The 11,934-nt window shown below is 45.8% G+C and overlaps 1 protein-coding gene across 1 annotated transcript; it reads left to right on the top strand.

Moving 5' to 3' along the window:
* The first annotated feature begins 931 nt into the window (after positions 1-931).
* Positions 932-10,993, top strand: LOC115403459 (endothelin receptor type B-like). Its single transcript, XM_030112355.1, has 8 exons — positions 932-1,121; positions 5,302-5,789; positions 6,812-6,924; positions 7,015-7,219; positions 9,003-9,152; positions 9,251-9,384; positions 9,477-9,585; positions 9,682-10,993. Exons 2-8 carry the CDS (start codon positions 5,406-5,408, stop codon positions 9,820-9,822), a joined length of 1,236 nt encoding a protein of 411 aa, XP_029968215.1. The 5' UTR covers positions 932-1,121; positions 5,302-5,405; the 3' UTR covers positions 9,823-10,993.
* Positions 10,994-11,934: the final 941 nt, after the last annotated feature.

The raw sequence follows: 11,934 nt of genomic DNA, 5'->3' as shown, positions 1-11,934 counted from the left end.
GAAGTTTGCATTTTTGCAGTTTGTCGGTTTATAGTGAAACATTTTAACTCACTTCTTTGCACTTTTTGGTGTTTTTATCTTCCTTTCTTTCTTTCTTTCTTTCTTTCTTTCTTTCTTTCTTTCTTTAATGTTTAAACCATTATGTGTTGATTTCTCCTTTTAAAATTCTCTGATAGTTTAGCAGTTTTAATAATTTTAGAAATTTAATTAAACATTTTTTTCTTTTTTTCATTTTACTTATTTCAGATGTTCTCACTAGTCTATACTATTTTTGACATTGTGATTGTTTTCATTTTAAATCATTTTTATTTAATCTATTCTTAGATTCTTTCTTTCAAATTTCAGCAGTTTTCAGCCCCTTTTTTAAAGTCTAAAAAGATTTTTTTTTTTATCATTTTAACTCAGGAATGAACAATGGTTTTGCAAAAGAATGCAGTCTGCTTATAAAACTGAAAACAGGAATTTAAAAAGTTTAAAGTTGAGTGTATAAGTTTAAAGGGGTGCAGAAGAGGTGAAGAACCACACCTGGTCCCGAGCTGCAGGTTGCAGATCCAGCAGAAAACTGATCCACGACAGTTTTCCTGAATTCATCCAGAGGGAAGCAGGTGTCGGGGAGTATGTGGATGTTCTGTAGGAGAACAGTTCCCACAACACGTGTTTTCTATCTGTGTCTGTACTCCAGAAGGGGAAACTCCTCTTTGATTTACAGCTGTGTACTATTTGTGCTTTATCAGCAGCAAGGATACGAGCTGGAGCGTTTTACTGCTTTCACCAAGAAAGAAAGCCTTTTTTTTTTATTGTGATTAATATTTGAAGTGCATCCTGGCATCGGAGAGGGAAGGGAGGGCTTGTGATTGGCTGTTCGTGCAGCCTCCCGGCTCTCTGCTATAAAGAGAGGAGCCGGCAGTCGGAGGCGCGCAGCGCGGCCAGAGCAGAGCGCAGCGTCCTGACGCACAGCTGGATACACAGGCACCGTTCACACTTTCACTCCAGGAGCTCACAGAGGGGGAAAGGACTCATTTGGTGATTCTACCCTAAATCTTTTGTTGCGATCGGAAGGAATCTGCTGGAATATTGATTGGAAAGATTTGGATCTGTTTGGATCAGAACCTTGCGATCTGGTAAGTTCGGACTGCTGTTGATAGATTTTACGCATGGACCTTAAACACGTATACAATTGATTAATTATTGTATTATACTTGGATTCGGTTTTTTATGACATTGTTGAATGTTTGGTAACTCCTTTAAAGCCTGTTTGGTCTCTCGGATGCTCCCGTATCGCTGCTTATCGCTGCTTGACCTTTTCTATGCGTTTACGCAGACACGATTGATGGCTCCTGTTTACTGGAGCTCACACGCGCGCGCACACACACACGCACACACACACACCCTGTCCGCTGTTCTCTCGTGCGTATCCGATGCAGCCAGAACTCATGTGATCTTTGTGATCTTTTCACGGCCTCTGTCGTTAAAGTGCAAAAATACTGGCACGGAAACCAAATCTCACACCTGGATAATGAAGCTATATGGGGGTCATAAAGCTGGCCGTTTCAGATGCATGGCACATAAACATCTTTGAACTTTCCATAAGTATCTGTTTCATCGTGTGTTTCAAACACACTTCAATTACATTGTGCGCTCAAAGAATGACAATAAGAAACACTCCATAAAGCTCTCCACAAGACAATAAGTTGCAGATTTGAACCAAACCAAATTGCATTTCGCTTTGCTTTTTTTTTTTTTTTAACTCAGCTGACAAATTTACTCAGCTGACATGTTTACTGATAAGATCTTTGAGCTATTTGTGCTCACAGCTGCAGGTCAAAGCAGCATTTAACTCCTGTGAGATCAGCTGGGAATGCTTTTCAAGAAAGTCTTGAGAGGTGTGAGACCTTGGTGATGGTCTGTGATAGGTCAGGATATTGCTGCACAAATGTACTCAACTCCATCCTTTATGCTGTTTAATCAACCTCGGGGTAGCAGGGTGCTGGAGTGTGTGTGTAAATGGAGGGTACACCCTGAACAGGTGGCCAGTTTATCACTGGGCAAACACAGATGTGCCGGAGACAGACAGTCACACACTCTCATTCACAACCACAGGAAACTTTAGGGTCACCGGCTACCACCAAGGCGTGTTTTCAGAGCGGAGGAAACGTTTTCACACACAGCGAGAACATGTCCACTTCACACACGCAGAACTCTTCCAATCCCGGGCTCAAACCGGGGATTCTCTGGCTATCAGGCAACAGTGCTAACCACTACACCACTGTGTGACCAATCTTTTAGGTTTACAAGCCATGAAATTAAAAAGACAAAGCTTCTTTTGTCATGATTTATATGATTGTTGTTTGCTGAATGATGTTCAGGTCATTTAGAATTTTCCCAAAAAAAGTTTAGTTTTTTTGTTTGTTTCATTTCCTTCCAGTTGTGAACTTGCTAATAATGTAAAACCTGTTGATTCCTTCGTGGGGCGGTCGGCCCCCTTATCGTCTTCCTGTCATCGTTATCTCCTCGCCGCTCCTCCTGCCGTCACGTCACCGGCCTGACTCCTGCCCTGCTGGGGCATTGTACCCCAGCTCTCGCCGTTTTCCGGCCTTCCGCTGCTTTCCTTCGCCTCTCATTGTTCTCCCAAACAGAAAGTCACATCAGGCTGTCACTTTTCTCCATCTCGGACGTTTGTTTCTTCCTGCGCTGCTCTGTTTTTTCTCCACGGTTTCAACACCTACCGGCCCCCTCTCCTTTTCCCCGCGGAGTCCCTGACCCCGTTACGCCACGCTCCACTTTTCCCCTCTCCTCGCCAACTCTCCGGCTTCCTCTTTCTAAGATGTGGAGCCAGCAGAGCGACAAGATTAGAGATGTCTTCCTTTAAAGCAAAATCAATTAGATTAGGAGGATCAATCCAATTAAAACTCAGCTCCTCAGTGAAATCACACAAATCCTGCTCTAACCCCGCCTAATGAGCTTCCATGACCTTCTCCACAATGGCATCTTTCACATGACCGGGGTGTGTGTGTGTGTGTGTGTGTGTGTGTGTGTGTGTGTGTGTGTGGACGACAGCCAAAATTTTCAAAAGTGATTTCTTGTGATTTGGCAGTCCATCCATGTGATTTTCTGTCTTTGTGTGTGTGAACAGAGCGAGCCAGTGTTGTGGAGCCGCAGACGGCGGTCATCATTAAGGGAGCGGGTTGATGAGTGTTTGCTCTTCTTTGGTGTGTTTTAAGTGCGTCTGCGTGCAATTTCCCCCCCCCGACGCCACGGCCGCTCTCAGATGGGATCATAAAATGTAAACTCAGCATCGCTCCGCAAAACTTTCCGAACCGTCGCGTGAAGAGGTTTGCACATCTGCTCAGAGACGGAGATCCGTATCTCTGTGGGGTCGTTCAGCCTCATTGTGTGCCCGAGCGGTCAATCAGTCCATTCAGAGGGAGAGAGAGAGAGAGAGAGAGAGAGAGAGAGAGAGAGAGAGAGAGAGAGAGAGAGAGAGAGAGAGAGAGAGAGAGAGAGAGACCCCCCTCAGGCCAGTCTAGAGGGTACACATGATTCTGGAGACTCACAGAACCAAGCTAGTGTCCTCTGCCAGAGAAAAATAGGATCTCTGTGCCACACACACACACACACACACATGTGCACGCGTGCACGCACACACCCAGAAGAGCCTCTATTATCAGCGTCCTCATTATTAGTTCCTTTATAGTGTTTTTGCTCCTTTGTACCCGCCCCCTCCCTCGCCGCTGAACTTTCGGGACACTCTTCATGTTCCCGTTTTATTTTCTGTGTTTTAATTCCTCACATAAAACTCAGATGACATGTTTTAACACAATGGTTTTTATTGGGGAGTAAACGGCCTGTTTGGTGCCTGAATTAACTCCATTTTATTGCAAACAGCCTCGGAGAAGCATCAGGCTCGGTTTGGTGACTGCTGTGTGGATGGTTTAGATTTCACCTCACAACCGCATTGCTCTCAGCAGATTAACCGAGCGGCCTCGTTTTATCATTGACTGTTTAGGAAACAAAGTTTTTTTTTAGAACTATTAAAAAAATTACTGTTGATAATTCTGCACAGTACAAACAATTCATCAATGAACCAACTTTAATTCATCTGATTTCTTTCCAGTGTCTCAAAGAACTGTTAGTTTATCCTCACACACACACACACACACACACACACACACATACGCATACAAGCAAGCACACACACCAGCTGTGATTGTATCATCCATTAGTTCCCCCAACTGAGCCGTTGGACATTAAGCTAACTTGAATAACTGTAAATTTAAATGAAATAAAGTTATACTAGTGATTGATTGATTGATTGATTGATTGATTGATTGATTCTTGTGTCACGTCCATGTTTCTGGACTGTGGGAGGAACCCAGAACACACCCAGGAAGACCATGCAAACTCCACAGAGAACGGCCTGAATTCAAACCCGTCTCTTTACATTAAGACTCAGCATTAACGGCTCCATGTGTGCAGACAGTACATCTATATATTTTCCTCGTCACAGTGATTGTTTTTACGGCGCATCACTCAGTTTCCCCATGATAAAAGTCATTTGATTCTAATGTCTCAGTGTATATAAGAAAGAGAGAAAACTGATTTCACACGTTGTTTCTGTTTCTCAGTCACATGTGTTCATCACTTTGATTGCGTCATTTCAGTTCAGCACGTTGAAAAACTGAAATGTTGCAATTCATTCTGCGAGGGACTTGGACATTCTTCGTAAATTTCCCAACAGTCCACCAAACAGATATTGAGATATCACAACCTCACGGAGGAAACAAAAAATCCCTTTCAACTCCATCTTCAGAACACCGGGGACCATTCATCTGGAATCCATAAAATTAAAGTTGCAATCTCCTCCAGCCAGACAATTCACAGAATCATAACAAAGTCCGACGTGTTGCTGGAACTCTTTGAAAGCAAGCGAAGGGATATTTTCGAGGATGTCTTCATCTTGAGCAGGGGTGGCGAATTCATTTTCCAGAGGAGTCAGTCCGAGAAGCCGCGGCTGAAAATGTCTCCTCAGTGATGTGAATGTAACGCATGCAGGACCTGCTGTTAGATGAGCAGCGTGCTGCAAGGCTTTGATCATATACTGCTCCTGATTGCCTTCTGTTGAATCAATTCTAGTTCCATACTTTGCCCGGTTTGATATGAAAAAATAGAAAACAGTAGAACAGTTGCATTCCTTGTAATAGGACCGGTACAGGACAGTCTGAGGCGTGTCTAAGTTCCTCCTCATGGTCTCCAGACCTGTTTCCTGACCCTCTCTGCTGGTTTTGAACTCTCTCTTCACAGCCTGACACGGCGGCCCCCCTCCTTCTTGCCTTCAGACCCAGTGTGGACGCCCACTGCCCGGCCGGAGCGAGGTCCAGGGTGTGGATGTGCCGTTAGGCGTGAGGATGAAGGTCGTAGCGCTGCTGTGTCTGCTGGCGGCCGCCGAGGCCTCCCGGTTCGTCCGGGACTCCCAGGGCGGGCCCGAATCTTTAGAGCCGCTCCGGAGGAACGCGTCCGCCCTGCTGCCGCCCCCGGCGCCGCCCGCCAGGCCGCGCAGCTCCTTCCCGCCCATGTGCATCAAGCAGACGGAGATCAAGAACGCCTTCAAGTACGTCAACACCGTCATCTCCTGCCTGATCTTCGTGGTGGGGATCATCGGGAACTCCACGCTGCTCCGGATCATTTATAAGAACAAGTGCATGAGGAACGGACCCAACGTCCTGATCGGGAGTCTGGCCCTGGGAGACCTGCTCTACATCATCATCGCCATCCCCATCAACGTGTACAAGGTAATCATCTGCCTGGACCAAAATCCCTCTGATCCTCACAACAAAGAGCCACACTCACATGGAAGTGATTTCTCCATTTATCTCATTTAAAATGATAAATTCGGGTTTTGGTTCATGACAAAACATCTTCAGTGAACAATCTGGACAATGTTGGTTACATAACCCAGACTGAATCACTTGGCTTTTTGTCTGAGCCTCATAAAACGTGTTTCCTGATATTTTTCATATCACAACGTGATCGTGCCTTTTGCAGTGTCTTCCCGTGGCGAGATCTGTTGAGTTTTTAACAGTTTATTTGCTGCGGTTCGTCTCTGCGTCCAGACGCTCCCGTGAAGCTCGCTTCGTTTATTTTTCCACATTAGATCGTGCAGGCTTCTCCACCTTGACAACACACAATCCCTCAAAGTAAGAAGAAGCAGATGTGAAGAGGTTTGCTGGCATTATGAGAGATATGGTTTTTATTTCGCCGTCTTCAGTATTTAAAGAGCAAAACGTCAGAGTCCTGCGGTATGAGGGTGAAATTGAGAGAGGTTCCAAAACTAAAGCACAAAACAACAAAAGAAACGCATTTTGTTTTTTTAGGTCTAATAGAATTCACTTTGATCCAATTAGACTGGAAGGCTCCTTCACGTCATCCAGGAAAGTCTGACAAACCGCCATGCTGACTCACATTTCCTCCGTATTAAAGGTCCCACATTCTCAAAAGCTGCACAGTTGATCCCGAGCTAATGTTTACCATGAGGAGAGTATCTCCGCGTCTCTCAAGAAGATAGAAAAGTTTAATCACAAACATTTGGAAGTGGGATGGTTGTGCATAATCTGACTGCTTCAAGATACCAGAGACGACATGAGATTCGTCGTCATGAAGAAATGTACAGACAGTTCAGTTGGAAGCGCCCCACCTCGGCCCGAAACAGGATTTATTCCTCCCTGAGATGAAGACCGCGGCGTGAGGAGGAGCCTGCTGTCAGAAACAGCTGGATTAACAGCAACAGTGTGTTTGAACCTGCTGTCGTTTGCAGCTGATAGCTGAGGACTGGCCGTTCGGCGTGTACGTCTGCAAGCTGATGCCGTTCATCCAGAAGGCCTCGGTGGGGATCACCGTCCTCAGCCTGTGCGCCCTCAGCATCGACCGGTGAGTCCACCGCCGCCGTCCCCTCCCTCCTCGTCCACGGCGGAAAGAGCCGGGCTGAGTGGGCTCCGTGTCTGCGTCTCGTCCGTGCAGCTACCACGCCGTGACGTCCTGGAGCAGGGTGAAGGGGATGGGGATCCCCCTGTGGAAGGCCGTGGAGGTGACGCTCATCTGGCTGATGGCCGTGGTGCTGGCGGTGCCCGAGGCGCTGGCGTTCGACATGCTGGAGATGCCGTACAGAGGCAACAAGCTGCGGGTGTGCCTGCTGCACCCGGAGCAGACGTCCAGCTTCATGAAGGTGAGCACAGAGCGACACGAGTATGAGTATGGCTGTGATTCAGTTGGGGGGGGGGGGGGGCACTAAAGGGACCGTGTCTGGTCATAGAAATCAGTGCAATAACAAACAGTCCTCACGTGCGTTATGAAGCCATTCCAGTGAACTCTCAGTGCGCTGCATCGTGCTGATCTGGGTTTTAATGGGGATGGTTAACAGTTCACAGCTAATGGAGCAATGTGCAACGGATTACTGGAACTCACCACGTTCATGTTCCCCATGTTCTCAATTGGTTTTACCACAAATGTCGGTTCTTCTGCATATTTGCTTTGTTTTACAAGTTGAGCCACACAACATGTTCGCAATAAATCCATCTGAAAAGGAAGTCCTCTCCCCTTCTTTAAAAAATAATGTGGATGATTCTTTTTTTGTGGAAGTTAGTGCATATGTGTGTGTGTGTGTGTGTGTGTGTGTGTGTGTGTGTGTGTGTGTTACATCGTAACCAGACCAGTATCTATAGTTTCTATTGTATACGGTTTAAGTTTGCTGGCAGTTCTGTCCATGAGTACATCTAATATTATATATCCCATCAATACAGCCTCTATATCCTGTTCTCCAGTTTAGGGTCACGGTTCCCTGCAGCTGATCTCTGGAAACAACCTGGACAGGTCATCAGACCGTCTCAGATTAAACAGGGAAAAAAACCTCTCTCACACACACACACACACACACTGAGGCAACATGCAGACTCCACACAGAAAGATCCGCTAGCTAAAGTAAAAGTTGAAATTCACTTTTAAAAACAGGGACAAAATGTTATTCTTGACAGCTGTAATTTCAATTTCTAAATAGGAAATTTAAGAAAATTCTTGTATTTTATTGGCTGTCTACAATCCCATAAATCACTTGTTCAGCAATGTTATTGACGGCTCACGCTGGAATTTAAAACCAAAACAAATGACTCCTAACATCTGCAGGCCTCTGCGTGAAAAGAGCCGGATGACTTAGATTGACAGGCTAAGACGAGGACATAAATGAATGCTTTGAATTCCTGCTGGAAATACGTGAGGGTATAGCGTCGAAACGACTGCAAACAGCTGGGCCGTTAACACAACATGTGCTCAGAACAGCCTCGGCTTGGCAGAGCGGAGCAACGCATCCTGAACACCCTTTAATGAGAACTGTGACGTTGTTCCAGCGACACATGGTCAGAATTATTCTGCACCTTGATTGAAATCTGTTTGTGTGGACCGGATGGATTTTATTTTTTTATTTCCTTCAGATTGCACCTGATGTCTAAAGCCGTTCTTCTTTGAAGCGAAGCACATGAACAGCTACAGCACAATTACAGCCGCGCTTTAATCAGGCTCTTCTTTTTTCTTTTTTTCTTTTTTTTTGGCTCTGCCGACAAGTCGTGAGAGCAAAAACTACGCAGTGTGGTGCAAAAGCATGCAAATCACTGAAATGTGACTTTCTCATAACATTCACGGGAAACACACAAGACCTGAATCACACAGATATGAGAATCAAGTCGGAGGCAAGAAACTGAAGGAGACAGGTTAAATCTAGCGTGAAATACAGAGATTTTTTTTATGTGAAAGGTCTTCAAAGGGGACTGTCTTTAATTTGGCAAACTGCTAATGGCTTCAGGAAAAGAATTTGGTTGTGGAACAAAGCAGAATGCCTTATATAGGTAAGTTAGACCTAGTTTAAGGAAAATGCTGGATGAATGCCAGCATGGCTCTCTGTTTATGCCATGGAGCGAGTTTTGTTTCTGACTCAGATTGGTTTGTTTTTCTCCTCCCAGTTCTACCAGGAGGCCAAAGACTGGTGGCTGTTTGGGTTCTACTTCTGCTTCCCGCTGGCCTGCACAGGGATCTTCTACACCCTAATGTCCTGTGAGATGCTCAGTCGGAAAAAAGGAATGCGCATCGCCCTGAACGATCACATGAAGCAGGTATGACGCTCATCACAGGCCGTGCATTTAAAATGATCCGGGAGGAAGATCTGCTCACTGTGTGTGCATGTGTGTGTGTGTGTGTGTGTGTGTCACAGCGGAGGGAAGTGGCTAAGACGGTGTTCTGCCTGGTGTTGATCTTCGCCTTCTGCTGGCTGCCTCTTCATCTCAGCCGCATTCTGAAAAAGACCGTCTATGACGAAAACGACCCCAACCGCTGTGAGCTGCTCAGGTACGGGGACGGCCCTGAAAACAGCTCATTGTTCTCCGCTCTCCGCGACTTCCTTTGGCCCTTACTGTAAACTTTGCCCTTTCCCTTGCCAGCTTCCTGTTAGTGATGGATTACATCGGCATCAACATGGCCTCCCTAAACTCCTGCATTAACCCCATCGCCCTCTACTTTGTCAGCCAGAAGTTTAAAAATTGTTTCCAGGTAAGAGGAAAAAAACATTATGTTATGTAACAATACGTTAGACAAAATGCTAACGTGTGTGTACGTGTGTGTGTGTGTGTGTGTGTGTGTGTGTAGTCTTGCTTGTGCTGCTGGTGCTACAGAACGTCTCCCCTGGACGAGCGAGGCTCCGGCGGACGCTGGAAGGGTTCCTGCCACGGGAACGGCCTGGACCGCTCCAGCTCCCGCTCCAGTCAGAAATACACCAGCTCTTCATAAACGCACGCACGCACACGCACATACACACACACACCCGCCATCGTCGTCACACCGTTCTTCTGCCACGCGCTGATGTGATGTGAGTCAGGAGCGCAGAATGAAGCGGGGGAGGAATCCCTCCCACAGGGCTCCCCGTCTGAGGAGCGACTGCACAGGACTGGACCCGCTCAAGGCCGTAACACTAAACGCAAAAAGCTATGGCGAAAGCAATAACATCTAAAACTGGTCTTCACCCAGGACTCAAAGGTTCCCCGAGGACTAATATGGTAAACACACTCATAAAGCATGTTTATTCAAGTATCTTGTAATTTATGTACAGTAATATTTACATGTAGATTGCAAACTGAGTATATCTAGCCTTGGTGCTTCGCGGATAAAGAAGCACTAATGAATACATCCTGTTCCAGCTTTACCGGCCCCTCCACCACTGCCAGATTGTTGAGGGGCCTCTGTGCCTTTGAGCCTTTGCGGGCGTTGTTCTGCCTCTGCTGCTCCTCTATGCCGGCATCGGAGGCGGCCGCAGAGGACAAACTCGACGACACGCACCGACGTGTGGCACTCGCGCCTCTTTTCTGCTTCTCTCATGGGAAGTTGGCCTTCGCTGTACAGACTCCCACATCCCATCGCTTCACATTGCAGCTCCGCTCCGTATAGTCAGCAGAAATCCTGCGTGGAGACGTGGATACGGCACGAACTCCGCTGTTTCGCTGGAGGAAAGCTGTGAGTCATTCCCCCGAAAGGCCTTGGCCGTGCCAGCTCTCCGCAGTAAAAATGCCTCCACGTTTACGAGACAGGTTGTTGATGATCTGACAATCAGATGCGTGTTGTCACAGCTTGGTGCCCGTTCACCATGCCGACTCCTCAGCCGAGGATCCCACCGCCGTCACGCGGAGGGGCCGGCGTCGGAAATTGTTTTTCTGGAAATCATCACTGGTCCGAGTCATGTGCGGGGCAGCTGTTGTCCGAGAACACTGACAAACACCAGATGATTCGCATCATGCTGCACACACACACACACACACGCACACACACGCACACACACACACACACGCACGCACAGGGGAGTTCAGTAACACTCTGCTATCTCCACACTCCTGCTGCAAAGTGTGAATCATGCCTTTCATTGTGGATAAAGCGTATATTTTTCTAAGATAATGTAGCAGAACACACAAAAACCTTTCCGTGTGGCGCGTTTTTAAAATTTCCAAATGTTTCCCGTCCGTCAGGGAGCAGAGATGTGGCTAAGATTTAAAAGTCACTGCTTTAAAGAGCTGCCAAAGAAATCAGCCGAATGCTTCTTTTACTAGGAATTTAAATTTTGTACGCACAAGGAAAGAAAATGCTTTTCTCACAATTTAACAAACAACTGGAGAAAACATTGAGTCTGATTCAGTGAAATGTGCATGTTGCATTTTCTAACTTAATAAATCCATTTTACCTGGTGCCTTTTTCATTGTTTGAAATGTGTTTTTTTATTGTTAGAAATCCTTTCAGTGCTTTCTTCTTCGCCACCAGCTGAAGAACTGCGTTAAGTCAGTGTGACGGTGTGTTTTCTGACACCGGAGACGAAAACAGGACTTTTATATTGATATATATTAATGTTTGGACACAGAAACTCTTTTATCACTGTATATTAGGTTTTCAAGTACAAATATCAGTTGGATAAGCTGGCCAATATCTATATTTAGTATGTGACTATTTAACTTATGATAATTTCTTCACCCTTCTTCTATCAGTTGTACAAACCGCTGCAGGCTGAGGTCTCTGCAGGTCTGAGTGTTTTTACTGAGGGACCTCCAAGTACAAAGTCGTAGCAGTCAACTTTCTGTCAAAGATCTAATCAAATGTGAATTGTTTTCCTTTTTGCTGTAAATTACACTCATACTATGCTTATCTGTTTGGAGAATACAGTAATAAATATTATTTTATATAGCGATTCTGTTGTTTGTCCTTGTTTTCCAGCCATTGTAAATACATCAACGTGATAATGTTTCAATCCCCGACACTCGATACTACAAGCTTTTAGTAGGTATGATGTTTGGAAAAACTAACGTTTTGGGTAAAAGAGTATTTTCATGTCTTTAGCATAGGATTACTTTTACAAATACCGCA

The sequence above is a fragment of the Salarias fasciatus genome, chromosome 2 (genome assembly GCF_902148845.1).
Source record: "Salarias fasciatus chromosome 2, fSalaFa1.1, whole genome shotgun sequence".
In the NCBI taxonomy this organism is placed as follows: domain Eukaryota; kingdom Metazoa; phylum Chordata; class Actinopteri; order Blenniiformes; family Blenniidae; genus Salarias; species Salarias fasciatus.
The sequence above is the reverse complement of the archived record's forward strand: the minus strand, read 5'-3'. Positions and strand labels throughout refer to the sequence as shown.

What these genes read in the sequence shown, in the direction of transcription:
- LOC115403459 (XM_030112355.1), top strand. Translation starts at nt 5,406, where the DNA reads ATGAAGGTCGTAGCGCTGCTGTGTCTGCTGGCGGCCGCCGAGGCCTCC. An exon ending in TGCGCCCTCAGCATCGACCG is followed by an intron (nt 6,925 to 7,014) that starts GTGAGTCCACCG and finishes TCGTCCGTGCAG; the next exon opens with CTACCACGCCGTGACGTCCT. An exon ending in AGTTTAAAAATTGTTTCCAG is followed by an intron (nt 9,586 to 9,681) that starts GTAAGAGGAAAA and finishes GTGTGTGTGTAG; the next exon opens with TCTTGCTTGTGCTGCTGGTG.